This window comes from Seriola lalandi, unplaced genomic scaffold (genome assembly GCF_002814215.2).
Source record: "Seriola lalandi dorsalis isolate HSWRI2012SDOR001 ecotype SW California unplaced genomic scaffold, Sedor1 jcf7180002054965, whole genome shotgun sequence".
NCBI classification, from domain to species: Eukaryota; Metazoa; Chordata; class Actinopteri; order Carangiformes; family Carangidae; genus Seriola; species Seriola lalandi.
In genome coordinates, this window is record NW_019525516.1 from 88,736 (window position 1) to 100,830 (window position 12,095).

Genomic DNA, 12,095 nt, shown 5'->3' on the forward strand with positions numbered 1-12,095 from the left:
GGGGGTGAAGGGTGGGGGGGGTGTTACTCACTTCATGAGTAACCAATGCTAAATAATTAACAAACAGCTACATGTCAGAGAATGAATGGCAAAGAACAAGTGTTTTACATAATCCTGATATTACGTAACAGAAGTGCCCTACAATCTAATCACCCCTCAAACATTCATTGACAAGGCAATCTGCGCCTGGTTCTCCATGTAAGGAATGGAAGCAGCCACTCAACGCTGCTTGGCTGATGGTAATGACAAGGTATGACATGAAGGACATGAGAGACAGCCCAGCAAAGTGATATGGAAATGGAGAGATGCTAAGAGCAGATGCTAAGAGCAGGTGTAAACAACAGCTTTCTGCTCCACTCATTTCGTTTCCGGAGGATGTGGAAGCAGTGCTGTAGTTACGCACTGCTGTCAGCGTGGAGAGTCTGCATCTGCACAAATCCCCTCACTCACACTCAGCAGGGGCTAGTAGCTGTTCAGCATCCTCTGTGTTTAACATGCTCTCCATGTATCGCGCTCCCAAATGAGTTTATGATAATTCCGTCCTCTAGAGAAACTTGAGCAAAGATAGGAAAAGAAAGAGTCACAAAGAGTGTGTTGCTCCTGGGATCTAGACAAATGTAAAATTAACAATGATCCCATTGGTATAATTGACATTTATGAAACCACTGGGGGAAAACACATTCTACTTTTATGATTATCGTCATCATCTCTTCAACCAAATTATTTAGAATACCGTCAGTCCAAACTAGTCTGGCCTTGATCTTAACTTTTGACCAGACAGTGAGGACTGCTGATGAATTCTGAATTTAAACCAGCTGCCATGACCATTGTAGAATAAAGTGAAGTTTCCTAACTTTATCTCAGCAGTCTTTGACTAGATCTGTCTTTTAAACAGATCAAAAACTTTCATCTTGATCTCCTGCAGCTCAGCAGAATACTTTTCAAACTCTGCCTCAGCTTATGAGTGTTTGTATATGGAAATCATTGCCTAACAATACATACCTCAGCAAGCAGATAAAACCTGCTCTTCTTTCCAAAGGAATGTATTCAAGTCACACAGGAATGCACAGGAGTGTGCACCTGCATACACACACAACATGTAGATGTGCATATACATCTCCATGCATGTTGGTCCTGCTCCTGAGTTATTAACCATCTTCTTTCGTTAGTGCTCCTCACAACAGGCACGATCAGAAAAGATTTCATGAATCTGAAAGGCACTCTCACACAAATCCTGCAGGCTTTTTGTTGCACTGAATATACTTTATAGTACAGTATCTCTCTCTCTGGAGTCAGATGTGTGAACCGTTTCACAGAAGAATGAAAAAGAAATTAAAAAAACACAAGGACTTGGAGGAGTCAACATGGATCCTGCGACAGGAGATGAGAGGCAGCAGCCTTGTGTGTCTGTGCTGTGTGAGCACAACTTCAAACATAAATCGCAGAGATTTCTCAGGTGGCAGATGGTACGCTCCAAACAAAGCTAATCATCATTTGAGATGAAAGTGCACTGGGATTTGCTTTTGCAGCAAATAATAAAATACTTGACATTTCAATTTTTTCCTTTGGGTTCCCTTATACTAACAGTTTTCCTATACATGGCTGTAAAGAATTAAGCCGATATCAAGGTAAAAAACTGATGAAAACATAACTGAGCTCGCCACAGTGATTATGTTTTTAATCCTTGAATATTCTGACTGCAAGGCTGCACCACACAGCTTCACAGACAACCCTCTGAAGCTAATTTACTCAACTTTATATTAGCCACAGAGACAATAATTCAAGTTGTGATACAACAGCCTGTCCCAGGGCGTTAGGTTGTGACACAAACATAACTTTTTAGTGTAGAGTTTGAATTATTCCACAGTAAATCACTAAAAATGATCGCTATTACTTTCGAAACAACCACAACAAGGACGTCAGCACTGTGCTGATTTGATTCATCACTGAAACAGAGCACAACACAACACAACACCGATGATTTATTTTGTTTACACAAGCTAGCAAGCTAGCCGTGTAGCCTAGCTTTAGTGGAGGACGGTGACCCGGCTATTTAAACACAGCGACACAAAAGCTGTCAAATGACAGCGTTTGCCCTGTCACACCACTGACCTGTAGCCAACAGCAACAACTTGTATAACAGCCAAGCTACACAGCGCGTTAGCTAATGCGTTAGCCGGTAAGTTGGCTAACTGAAGAGGCTAAAACAGTCGGCTACCTTCAGTCAGTCCGTTGAATGTCCGATGTTTTGCCCTGAGAAAGATATCCACGCTCTCAGCCATAAGACCCACTGCTTAACGAGTTGTCCGAGAAAACCACTTGTGAGCCTCCAAGCAAGTTTGTTTGGTTGTTGTTGTTGTTGTTGTTGTTGTTGTTGTGTAGCTCCAGCTGGCTCTGCGGCTAGCTAACACTGGTGACTATCGGGGATCGACTACGCTGCCTGTTTGTGAGTCTGTGACTTTCGCTGCAGCGGCCCCCAGTGTGCCAGCAACACGCAGGTCCCACTAACATACATAGAGACAACAGCACATTCACATACAGGTATAGATCCAGCAAACCAGGTACAACGTTTAATGTTTACTTTTTTAATTAGGTAGTTATAGCCTGCAATATAGTTTTCTTTTTTTCTTTTTCTTAATGAATACTGAATTAGCCTAATTCTCCGAGTGAATCCCTAACTACACCACGGGGAGGCACCGGGTCATGAAGGTGCTGCGGGATATTTCAATTTTAATAAAAAAAAAAAAAATTATGCTTTTATTCACAAACTTTCCCACATTTCCATGGTTACTCTGTAAACATTAGCATTACGAGCAGGTGGTTCTTCTCACTAAACAAACACATCTGCCAACCCACTGAGCAAAAAGTGGTCCAAAACACGTCAAAAAGACGTGATATCCGAACATCCAGAAGACGTTCTCAGAGGAGCCAGAATGAAAGCGTCAACCTTCATAAACTGAATATCTGGAGTCCAAATCATTTTTGCATTGTGTTTAAAAACTGCAGGGGGTCCTGTGATCGCCCGCAGCTACTTGTTCACCCAAAACTTAGGGACCTTGGACAGAGGCTGGAATCTTTCAGCACCATGGAGAGAGGCCGCTCCAACCCCAGCATCAACCACCCATCCTCTTCCTGGCAGGGAGGGCGAACTGTTTATCTGGCTGTTTTAATATTTTTAAGATTTGACTGAAAAGGTCTTTCAAGGTCTGTTTTTTAACCACAACATGAATCTATATAGACCAGTTTTTTTTTTTTTTTTTTACATCTTTAGGCTATGTGTGATTTGCAGGTGAAGGTTATCAACCTTTTTTGCTCGTGAATGTTTTATTATATTTATTTGACGAAAAACTGCAACAACTGCACTTGAAGAACTTGATATATCCACTAAATAGAAAACTGACTCCTAGCTTTCCACTGTGTTTTACGCCTACTGTGTTTGCAAAATGCCAACACTGTTTTTAAAATATATATATATTAGTTTTAGGGGACAAACATTTACAATCGTAGATGTACCATTTGGGATTGAGGCTTGGGATCCCATCTTAAAAAATCCGTGTCAAGCGGTGTGCAAGTTGTTTTGAGGATGAGAAGAAAATAAGACAAACAAACAAACATATGAATTCTCTTCTTATTTGGGCCCGTCTGTTGCAGGTCTGCATCTGGGTGAGTTTTAACGTGAAAAACGTTTGGAGAAAGTCCCCAGGGATCGATAGACATGATGTCTTGAGGCAACATTTTTGGTGAAGGAGCCTTTTTTAAAAATTTATCCCCTGCTTTTAGGAGCTTCCCATTGTAACACATGAAGCTACTTGTGATTTAAAACAATTGCAACCTACGACTGAAAATGCGTAAAGTGGGAAAAAAAGGAGGGGGGCGTCTCCCACGCCTTTCCTCGACGGCAAAACAAAATAGTGATGTGCGTATTCCGGGGCTTTTCTCATATTTCACAATAAAGGCTCTCTCTCTCTCTCTTTTCCTCACCCGCTGTCCTCATCCCTCGCAGTTTTCCTCTCTCCCTCCCTCCCTCTCCCTGTTTTCCTCCTCCTCTCCTTTTGCGCACCAGGCTCTCTCACCCTCGGTTCTTCTCTTCGCTCACTGCGCTCTCATCCTCCGTGCGGCTCGTGTCTCTGCCTACTCCTGTGCGTAAGAGCGCACCGATGGATATGTGAAGTGATGCACTCCTGAAAACGCCAGATCCGAGCCCGCAGATGCCTTTCTGGAAAGACGTGGCGAGCAGCAGAGAGCGCGCGTTGAGGAGCAGTTAGTCAGACTAAGTCAAGTTCATTCCACGGAGATTTGGTTTTATTCTGCGTTTTTTTCTTTTCTTATTTTTTTTTCTTTTGGATGATGATATGTTAGTAAAGATGTTCATCAGCGCGGATGACGGTGCGTTGCTGTTTGGATGTATGTTTCTGGACTTTTCAGCATATCATGACCGCGCGCCTTTCCTCCTCTCTCCAAGTCTTTTCGTTTCTGCGTGAAGTTGAACGGAGGGGAGAGCACAATGAGAGGGAAATACTTTCTCCTCGGCTTCTTGTTGCTCAAACTTATGGCTCTGGTGTGCAAGGCTGACGGGGAGCCGGGACTGTTAGGAGGATTCGTAATGATCTCGACCTCCAACGGCTCCAGGGAGGAGGAGAGCGTGTCCGAGGAGACCCCACACACGGAGGACAAATGTCGGGGTTACTACGACGTGATGGGCCAGTGGGACCCGCCGTTCATCTGCAAAACGGGCAATTATCTGTACTGCTGCGGCACCTGTGGCTTCCGCTTCTGCTGCTCCTACAAGCACTCGCGGCTGGACCAGAGCACCTGTAAAAATTATGACACTCCGGTGTGGATGAAGACCGGGCAGACTCCCTACAACAAAATGAACAAGATGCACGACAGCACCAAAGACAAGACGAACTTAATCGTTTACATCATATGTGGAGTAGTGGCCATTATGGCTCTTGTGGGGATTTTCACCAAATTGGGGCTGGAGAAGGCGCACCGGCCCCAGAGAGAAAACATGTCCAGGTAAGTCTCTCACTCTCTGTTCCTCCCATCCTCTCTCTCCCTCTGCTTCTGTCGGGTGCGCTTGTTTACAAAGAGACTTGCAGTAGTAGCCTACGCACGGAGGGATCTGGAGCGCGCAACGTGTCGTTCACTCCCTCACCTGCCTCTGTGTGTGAATATAGAAGTATATCATGAGAATAAAAATCACATTGTAAAGATACAACTTGTTTTAAATGCACCGGTGTTGTCATAGTCCACACCCAGGCTGTGGTTTCTGGGCAACCAGAACAACTCTTCTATGTGGAGACTCTTTGTGAACAGGAGTGGATGCTGCACGCTTTCTCCACTCCTGTTTATCCATCCATTGTGATATAACATTACGTGAGCCACTCTCATCAGGCGGGGGCGGCTTCCTTCACTGGAGTAAGGCGGCATTGCGCTCCATCGTGTGTGTCTGATTTGAGATCGGTGAAAATGCTTTTCACACACCTCCATAGTGTAATGCAATAATCAAGAGTGCATGTGCAATGACTGCAGCAATAAAGAAAAAACAGCACAAATGAAACCAAATCTTTCTTCTTTTTTTCCATTCATCAGGGAATCACATTTGTTTTAGTGTACACTCAGCTGCACCTCACAGTGTCATGAAAAGATGCTGTGCAGCGGTGCAGCCCAACTGAATAATTAAATTAACCGTGTTATGCACAGTTCCTCATGTCTGCACCCCTCATCCATCACCGCCCCCCCTCCCCTCCCCCTGTCTCTCCTCTCCTCTCTCTGTCTGTCTGACAGGGCCGTGGCCAGTGTGCTGCAGGGCGGGTGTCCAGGTGAGCAGTATCGGGGGGAGGAGGCCCTGGGGATGCATTCCCAGCACTATGTTTCCAGATCCACAAACCTCCGTGAGTTTTTTGTTTAAAATATTTTCTTTTCGTTTTTGGACAGCTCATTAGTGGCTGTTGTGAACTGTGAGTATAACTTAAAGCAGCATATGGAAGTGTGGGTGGGGTGTGTGTGTGTGTGTGTGTGTGCGAGCGCATGTGTGTGTGTCAGCAAAAAAAAGCTGCTTATTTAAAGTGACTTGAATGTGTCCAGGTTGGTGTCAGAGGCCCCTCTGAAGGCTTTTGCAGTGATGTAAGGGATGTGAGGGATTGGGATTAAGTCAGTCATCTCAGCTGGACTCACCAAAACTCATATCTGGTGTGTTAGTCAGAAAATCCTCAAAGATACAGAGTATGTGCAGAGGGAGAACACACACATCCCTGCAGGCGTTTGCCTATTTTGTTTCAAATGACAGCATTGGGTTTTTGTTTTATCGCACACCGGCCAGATTTCATAACACGCTCGAAAGAGAATATCTGCCTGCCTTTTTCTGCTGCTTCTCAAATCCAGCCCGTATTCACCGTTTTATTTTGGTTCATGCCCACATGATATAATGAGAGAGAGAAAGAGGGAAGTGGGAGTGTGTGTGTGAGTCGGTGAGGAAGTGGTGGTAGTGTGTGTGTGTGTGTGTGTGTGTGTGTAGGGGGATTGGGATGGGGGCTGGCTGGGAGTTTGAAGGGTGGTGGTGTTGGTGGTGGGGGTAGAATACAGAGCACATGAATGCCATCTATTTCTGTTGCGTCCCGTGGGCTGCTACAGTACCAAGCTCCTTTGTGTTTTTTAACACCGAAGATCAAACAGATGAATGCACACAACAAAAACACACACACACACACACACACACACACACACACACACACACACACACACACACACACACATCATGGGAACAGTGGGTACGCAGCCTTCACATTCCCTCAGAGTTGCATCTCCAGTCCGTCTGTTTCTTGTGCCAAAACAAAAAAAGCAGATCTAAGATTAATCTCAACACAAATGATGCGTTCGAGACACTCGGAGTCTGCACCGACTTTTGTATTGTCGGAGCACTGTTCTTACCCTCATTTCTTGTGTTACTATCGAGTTATACATGAATGGCACCTTGTTCAATTCCATCTGACTGCAGCTGAAATCCTCCCACATCAAAAAGACTGCTGCTTGGCTTTTTGAGTGCATTTCATCACTTTGGTGCACGGCAAGAAAAAAATAAGCAATCTCACAATGTTATTTCATGTGAGTTTGAGTTTTTAAGTTGTGTTTTCATGAAAAGTGAGAAGACTTACCAGTTGGAGGAGATTCTTTTGGAATTTTCCACCTGGCAGCACGAAGTCTGAGCAAACTGACTTGTTTTCACAATGGTTTTGCTGCTAAACAAAAGAAGTTTTTTTTTTCATGCCATTGTTGCTTTTTAAAAGAACAGCTCCTGATTGGTTTATAGCACCAACAGCGTCGCCAAATCTCAAAATTTTTTCCCTCCAGTTCACAGTTTGTGTTTGGAAACCATCAACAGAGGAAGCGAGGAAGTGTACATGTAAGGAAGTGGTGGTGGGGTGGGGGGGTGGTGGGGGTTGAGTAACTACTTCTATTTGTGAGAATGAGATAAATATGTAATCCTACAACAGCTCCCCTTGCTAACGACAAGGTGACATAACCCTACTCAGCATGAAGCACTACGCCCACAGACACCATCAACATCATGATGAGAGCGCAGCCTGTCTCTTATACACATCTAACGTGAAAAGAGATAACTAACGCTTGGAGTAGGGGTCGGGGGCCGCGCGAGTCTTTTTCCCCCTCTCCTCACAGTGGGAGAGATGAGATAGCGTGGTGGCCTATCACCTGACTGGCCAATAGGACGCCGCTGTGAAATAGCCATTATTATTTGCAATGTGGATCCTGCTCCTCTGAACCCTTTAATCCTCGGGCTTGTGGGTAATCATGTGGAATGTCATTAACTTCTATGATCTGGCGGGATCCTCCTCGACGGCCACCTGATGGGTTTATGGGTCCCCTCAGTCGGCGAAGGAGGCAATTTATCACGGGGTGGGGGGGGTGGGGAGGGGTCGTAGGAGGAATTAGATATGGATTTTGCAGGATACGGACATGTTATTCTTGTTTTAAGTGATTAACGGAAGATAAATAGACCGAAAAGGCCCAGATGATTTTTCAGTGCAGTTGTCGCTCTGAATGCAAACGACACATGAGGGAAGGAGAGAAGAAGAATGAGGAGAGTGCTAATTGGAATGTAAAGATAAGTGTTCAGGTTGAAAGGACCACGTACGTTTGCACAAGGGGACTTTGCACAGTTATAGCGCAGGATTGTGCTGGAAAATCTATTTTTCAGTGCAAACCACATATTGATTATAGCTTATGGCCAGATTGTCCTATTACTGGCATCAATGAATCTGGTCTGGCAGCTCTCTGCCGCTGCTATAGGAGGAAATTCCTTTGGGCCTCATGCGAGTGTCAGTCACAGAATGCTATTTGTCTGTAAAGGACTCGGAGATAACCTGCGCTGCGTAGCATTTATACGGTTCCCCTGCAGCATTTTATTCAGTTTATTTGTCTGCAGAGGTTTAGAACAGCGAGTGAAGCCTCTGCTCCCACCGTGTGCTTTGCTGTGTCTTGATAAGTCATAATCATTATCATATGTGCAAGTGAGAGACGGACACTGTCAGTTAGCAGTACAAAAGCCTGAGGTTCAGCATGTGAATCGAGCATGAGCCCCCCGAAAACCTGCTGCATATTAAAAATGGACACTCTGGTAGCTTTGCGAACCATGCCAGCCCACCTTATTCCCCAGCCGGGTCGGCTGGCAGACTTTCATGTCATCTCAAAACCCAGAGACTTTGTTTGAATCCTTAAAAGGCTGAAAATCCCGAGTCTCTTCGCTTTCAGCATCAAAGAGGCCGAAGAGACAAAGATGGGAGGAATGGAGGAAGAGAAGAAAATGAGATCGGGGAAGGAGAGCGCATGGTAAAAATGATCTTGGTGGCAAACGTCCAGATTGATTGATTTCTGAACCTCTGAAGGCCTTTGTATATATCATGTTTCATATTAAAGCTCACGCTTGGATTGCCATGGCAACCTGTGAAAACATCCTGAGCCATTGCCATTTACACTAGGAGACTTGAGTGTTTGAGTCTACTTGACAAAAGCAGCAGCTAATTTCATTGCTACTACTCTTACTGTATAATCTAATGGAGATGTTAGATGTGAAATTTAATTGGAAAATCGTGGTTAAACGTGAATTATTACATCGAGCACTTCCTCCAGACCAACATCGCACTTTTAATTCTGTAATTGTCATTTTGGGTTTCACACTAAAGAGCTTTAGGTGGGCAGCGCTGTTAGTTTTATTAAGACAAAAACACACACAGCTATTCACACAATCACACACACACACACACACACACACAGTGCTCTGTATTCACAACTCAATTCACCATTTGCAGGCTTAATTACCTCCCCAGCAGTTATAATCTTTTCCTAAACATTCAGAGATGGGAAGGATGAAATTTTAATAGGTAATTGCTTCTGAGATTGCACAGGCACGAGAAAAAGGCCCTGTCTGCAAAATACTCCAGCTCCGCCTCGCCACTGTGTATGTTTGTACAAGTGCGCGCGCGTCTGTGAGCGAGCGAAGGTGCACACGTGCGCGCACACACTGTGTGCACGTGCAAGTGTATGTTGGCCTGTCAGAAGGAGCTGTGCGTTAAAAGTAGGTGACTGTGTGACCTTGTCTTCCCGGCTGTCATCCGATCCTTCAGTGTGTCACATCTGATTGCGGAGTGTCAGAGCGGAAAGAGGAGCTCCAGCTTGTGAACCTACACACGGCCGTGGAAACAAGCAGGGAGCGGCTGTGAGGGAGAGAAAATGACAGAGCTGGAGGTAGTTATCTGTGAGGCGTCACTCCAGCTCCAGCTCCGTTTGAAGCTCAGCTTCTGTCCTCGTGTTCAAACAGGCAAGAAAAGCAGGTGCAGTTGAAGTTCCATCCCTGAGTTTGTCTTTCAGGCTCATAGCCCGCTGCAGTGACAGTAGAGCTTCCACTACATCTACAGCCAGTTTCCTTTCATCCAAACCGATTCAGGAAAATGTATGCTCGATCCATTTTTTAATCTGATATACTTTGCATAGTTCACGCTGCTTGCTTAGAGGAACACATCAAGTCACACAGACACACACTAACTTATTTATCGGACCTTTCATACACACACTTAACGTAATGTCCGTCACCCTGGATTTGGCTGTACCAATCACCACCAGACAGTTTATTCAAATTTGGGCGAAAATGTGGAGATTTAATTCGTGATCCCAAAGACTTTGGCACTAAGTTTTGATATCCATATGAAGATACTGTATATTTGTGGTTTTAAGGACCAAAGACAATCTCAAAATAGTTTGACATCTTCTCTCTCTAGCAAGAACAGGGTGTTTTGTGTCAATCTCTCCTCTGATTGGCTGACTATTATCTGAGTGACACAGGTAACGGACTGTAGCCTACAGCTGTAGCTTTGTAAAACCTTAACCACTGGTCAGAATATTACTCCTTGGGAAGGCTGTGCAATGATATACTGGCTTCCTGACATCCAACAGTTGCGCGGTGTATCAGTGAAGAGGTCAGTCCGAAGCAACTTTATAAAGTGTGATTTGATTTCATGCTACGCCTGGTGTGAAAGGCAAAGTTGGTTTCCATTGCTGAGGAGTGTGGAGCCTGAAACTCTCCAACGAACAGCGAAACAAATACAGAGAGTGAGCGCTGTCTTCTTCTGTGTCCACACTTCTCATCAACATCTCCCGTTCAACCAGCGACAGACAGACACACTCTTTTAATGTGAAGCAGCAGCAGCAGCAGGACGCTCTGTTCGCATTAGCAGCTCCGATGCAGCTGCAGCAGAGTGAACGGTAAACTCTGCGCTTGTTACCAATGAGATCAATGCGCTTGACCACGTGCACGCTTCCTCATGCCTGTAATCGTGCGTCATGTTCTGTGAATCCCTTGTGTTTAAGGCAGGCGATCTGAATCCAGGCAGACCAATAAAAATGTCTATGTTGCAAGATAATAATCTGAAAGTAAATACACTGAATGGCTCTTGCAGAAAGAAAATCACAAATATAAATAGTATCAAAAAAGAAACTGTCAAGAGACGCCTGTCAATCAAAAACACACTTGCTTTGCTTAATATCTTACTAACTAGCTGCTGAGATCCATTCGCCCGTTAGCAGAACTGCGTCTCGGGAGACATTTGGATTCAGCCTCTTGGATTTAGAAATGATAATGCACATGTCCATGCTGTTATCTGGCAGCAGGTGAAAGATCAGACGTCACTCCTCATGTTGTAACTTGCCTGAATTCTCTCCATTCTTCACAATACACCTTTTCTCCTCGCTGTCACACATCAATCTGTCTCATAACACTTGATTTGCTCGGTCCGAATAGCCTACCTCATCATCATACATTACATTGTTTTCACCATATATATATATATATATATAGTGAGGGAGTAAATTGGGCTACAGTGACAAGACAGAGAAACAGAAAGTTACAGGCTCAGATTCGGAGAAACATCAGCAGCGTCTCCTCCTCCTCTCCAGGGCCTCATTCCTGCACCTTCTCTCTGCCTAATTATCTTAATGCGAGTCCCCTCAGTAGCACGGGGACGCCATTAGACTCCTGTTTATTAGGGCTCTGGGGCGGCACAGCCAGAAAGCATCGACCAACGGCAGACATTCACTCAGTTTAGACACAGAGGGAGGCCTGGGCCAGGGAGGTGTCAACACAGCCTGGGGGAGGGAGGGAGAGTGAGTGGGACCAGCAGGAGAAAATAGGCAAAGAGATTTAGAGAAAATGAGAAAAGAGACACAGAGGAAAGTGTGTTTTTCCCCTTAGTTTCCTTTCCAAAATCCTATGGAAGCAGCAGACGACCCGGAGCTGCGTCACGCTGCTGTTCCTGAGCATCAGGCTCTTGGTGAAAAAGGTAAATGTAAATTGGAACAAGCTCTCATTCTGTGGACAGAAGTCGAAGAGTATGTTTAAAGAGCAGAGCGAGAGGTGTAACGCACGCCGCTCATCACCTTTCTGTCCTCAGCGTTCTGCATCTTCCACTGTGTAATTTCCCATCTTGTCATTTTGGTGTTGTAATAAAAAAGAAGCAATAGGGACAGTGAATATCTTAACTTCTAATCAGCTCAACCCACCCCCCTCCCTCCTGCCACCCACC

General features: G+C 44.9%; 2 protein-coding genes across 3 annotated transcripts in view; one reads left to right on the forward strand and one right to left on the reverse strand.

The window, feature by feature from the left end:
- Window positions 1-12,095, reverse strand: part of cpped1 (calcineurin-like phosphoesterase domain containing 1) — a 138,712-nt gene that overhangs the window by 25,171 nt on the left and 101,446 nt on the right. The window contains exon 1 of one of the 2 annotated variants that reach the window (XM_023395587.2): window positions 2,219-2,439. The exons of the other annotated variant lie outside the window; for it this stretch is intronic. Coding sequence (XP_023251355.1) covers window positions 2,219-2,282 — 64 coding nt within the window. The 5' untranslated portion in view covers window positions 2,283-2,439. Of the gene's footprint in view, window positions 1-2,218; window positions 2,440-12,095 lie in introns of those variants that run through there. 2 annotated transcript variants of the gene reach the window in all.
- The window catches only part of shisa9a (shisa family member 9a), a 42,656-nt gene continuing 34,697 nt past the window's right edge, over window positions 4,137-12,095 (forward strand). Inside the window, exons 1-2 of the mRNA XM_023395539.2 lie at window positions 4,137-5,019; window positions 5,791-5,897. Coding sequence (XP_023251307.1) covers window positions 4,505-5,019; window positions 5,791-5,897 — 622 coding nt within the window. The 5' untranslated portion in view covers window positions 4,137-4,504. The remainder of the gene's footprint in view (window positions 5,020-5,790; window positions 5,898-12,095) is intronic.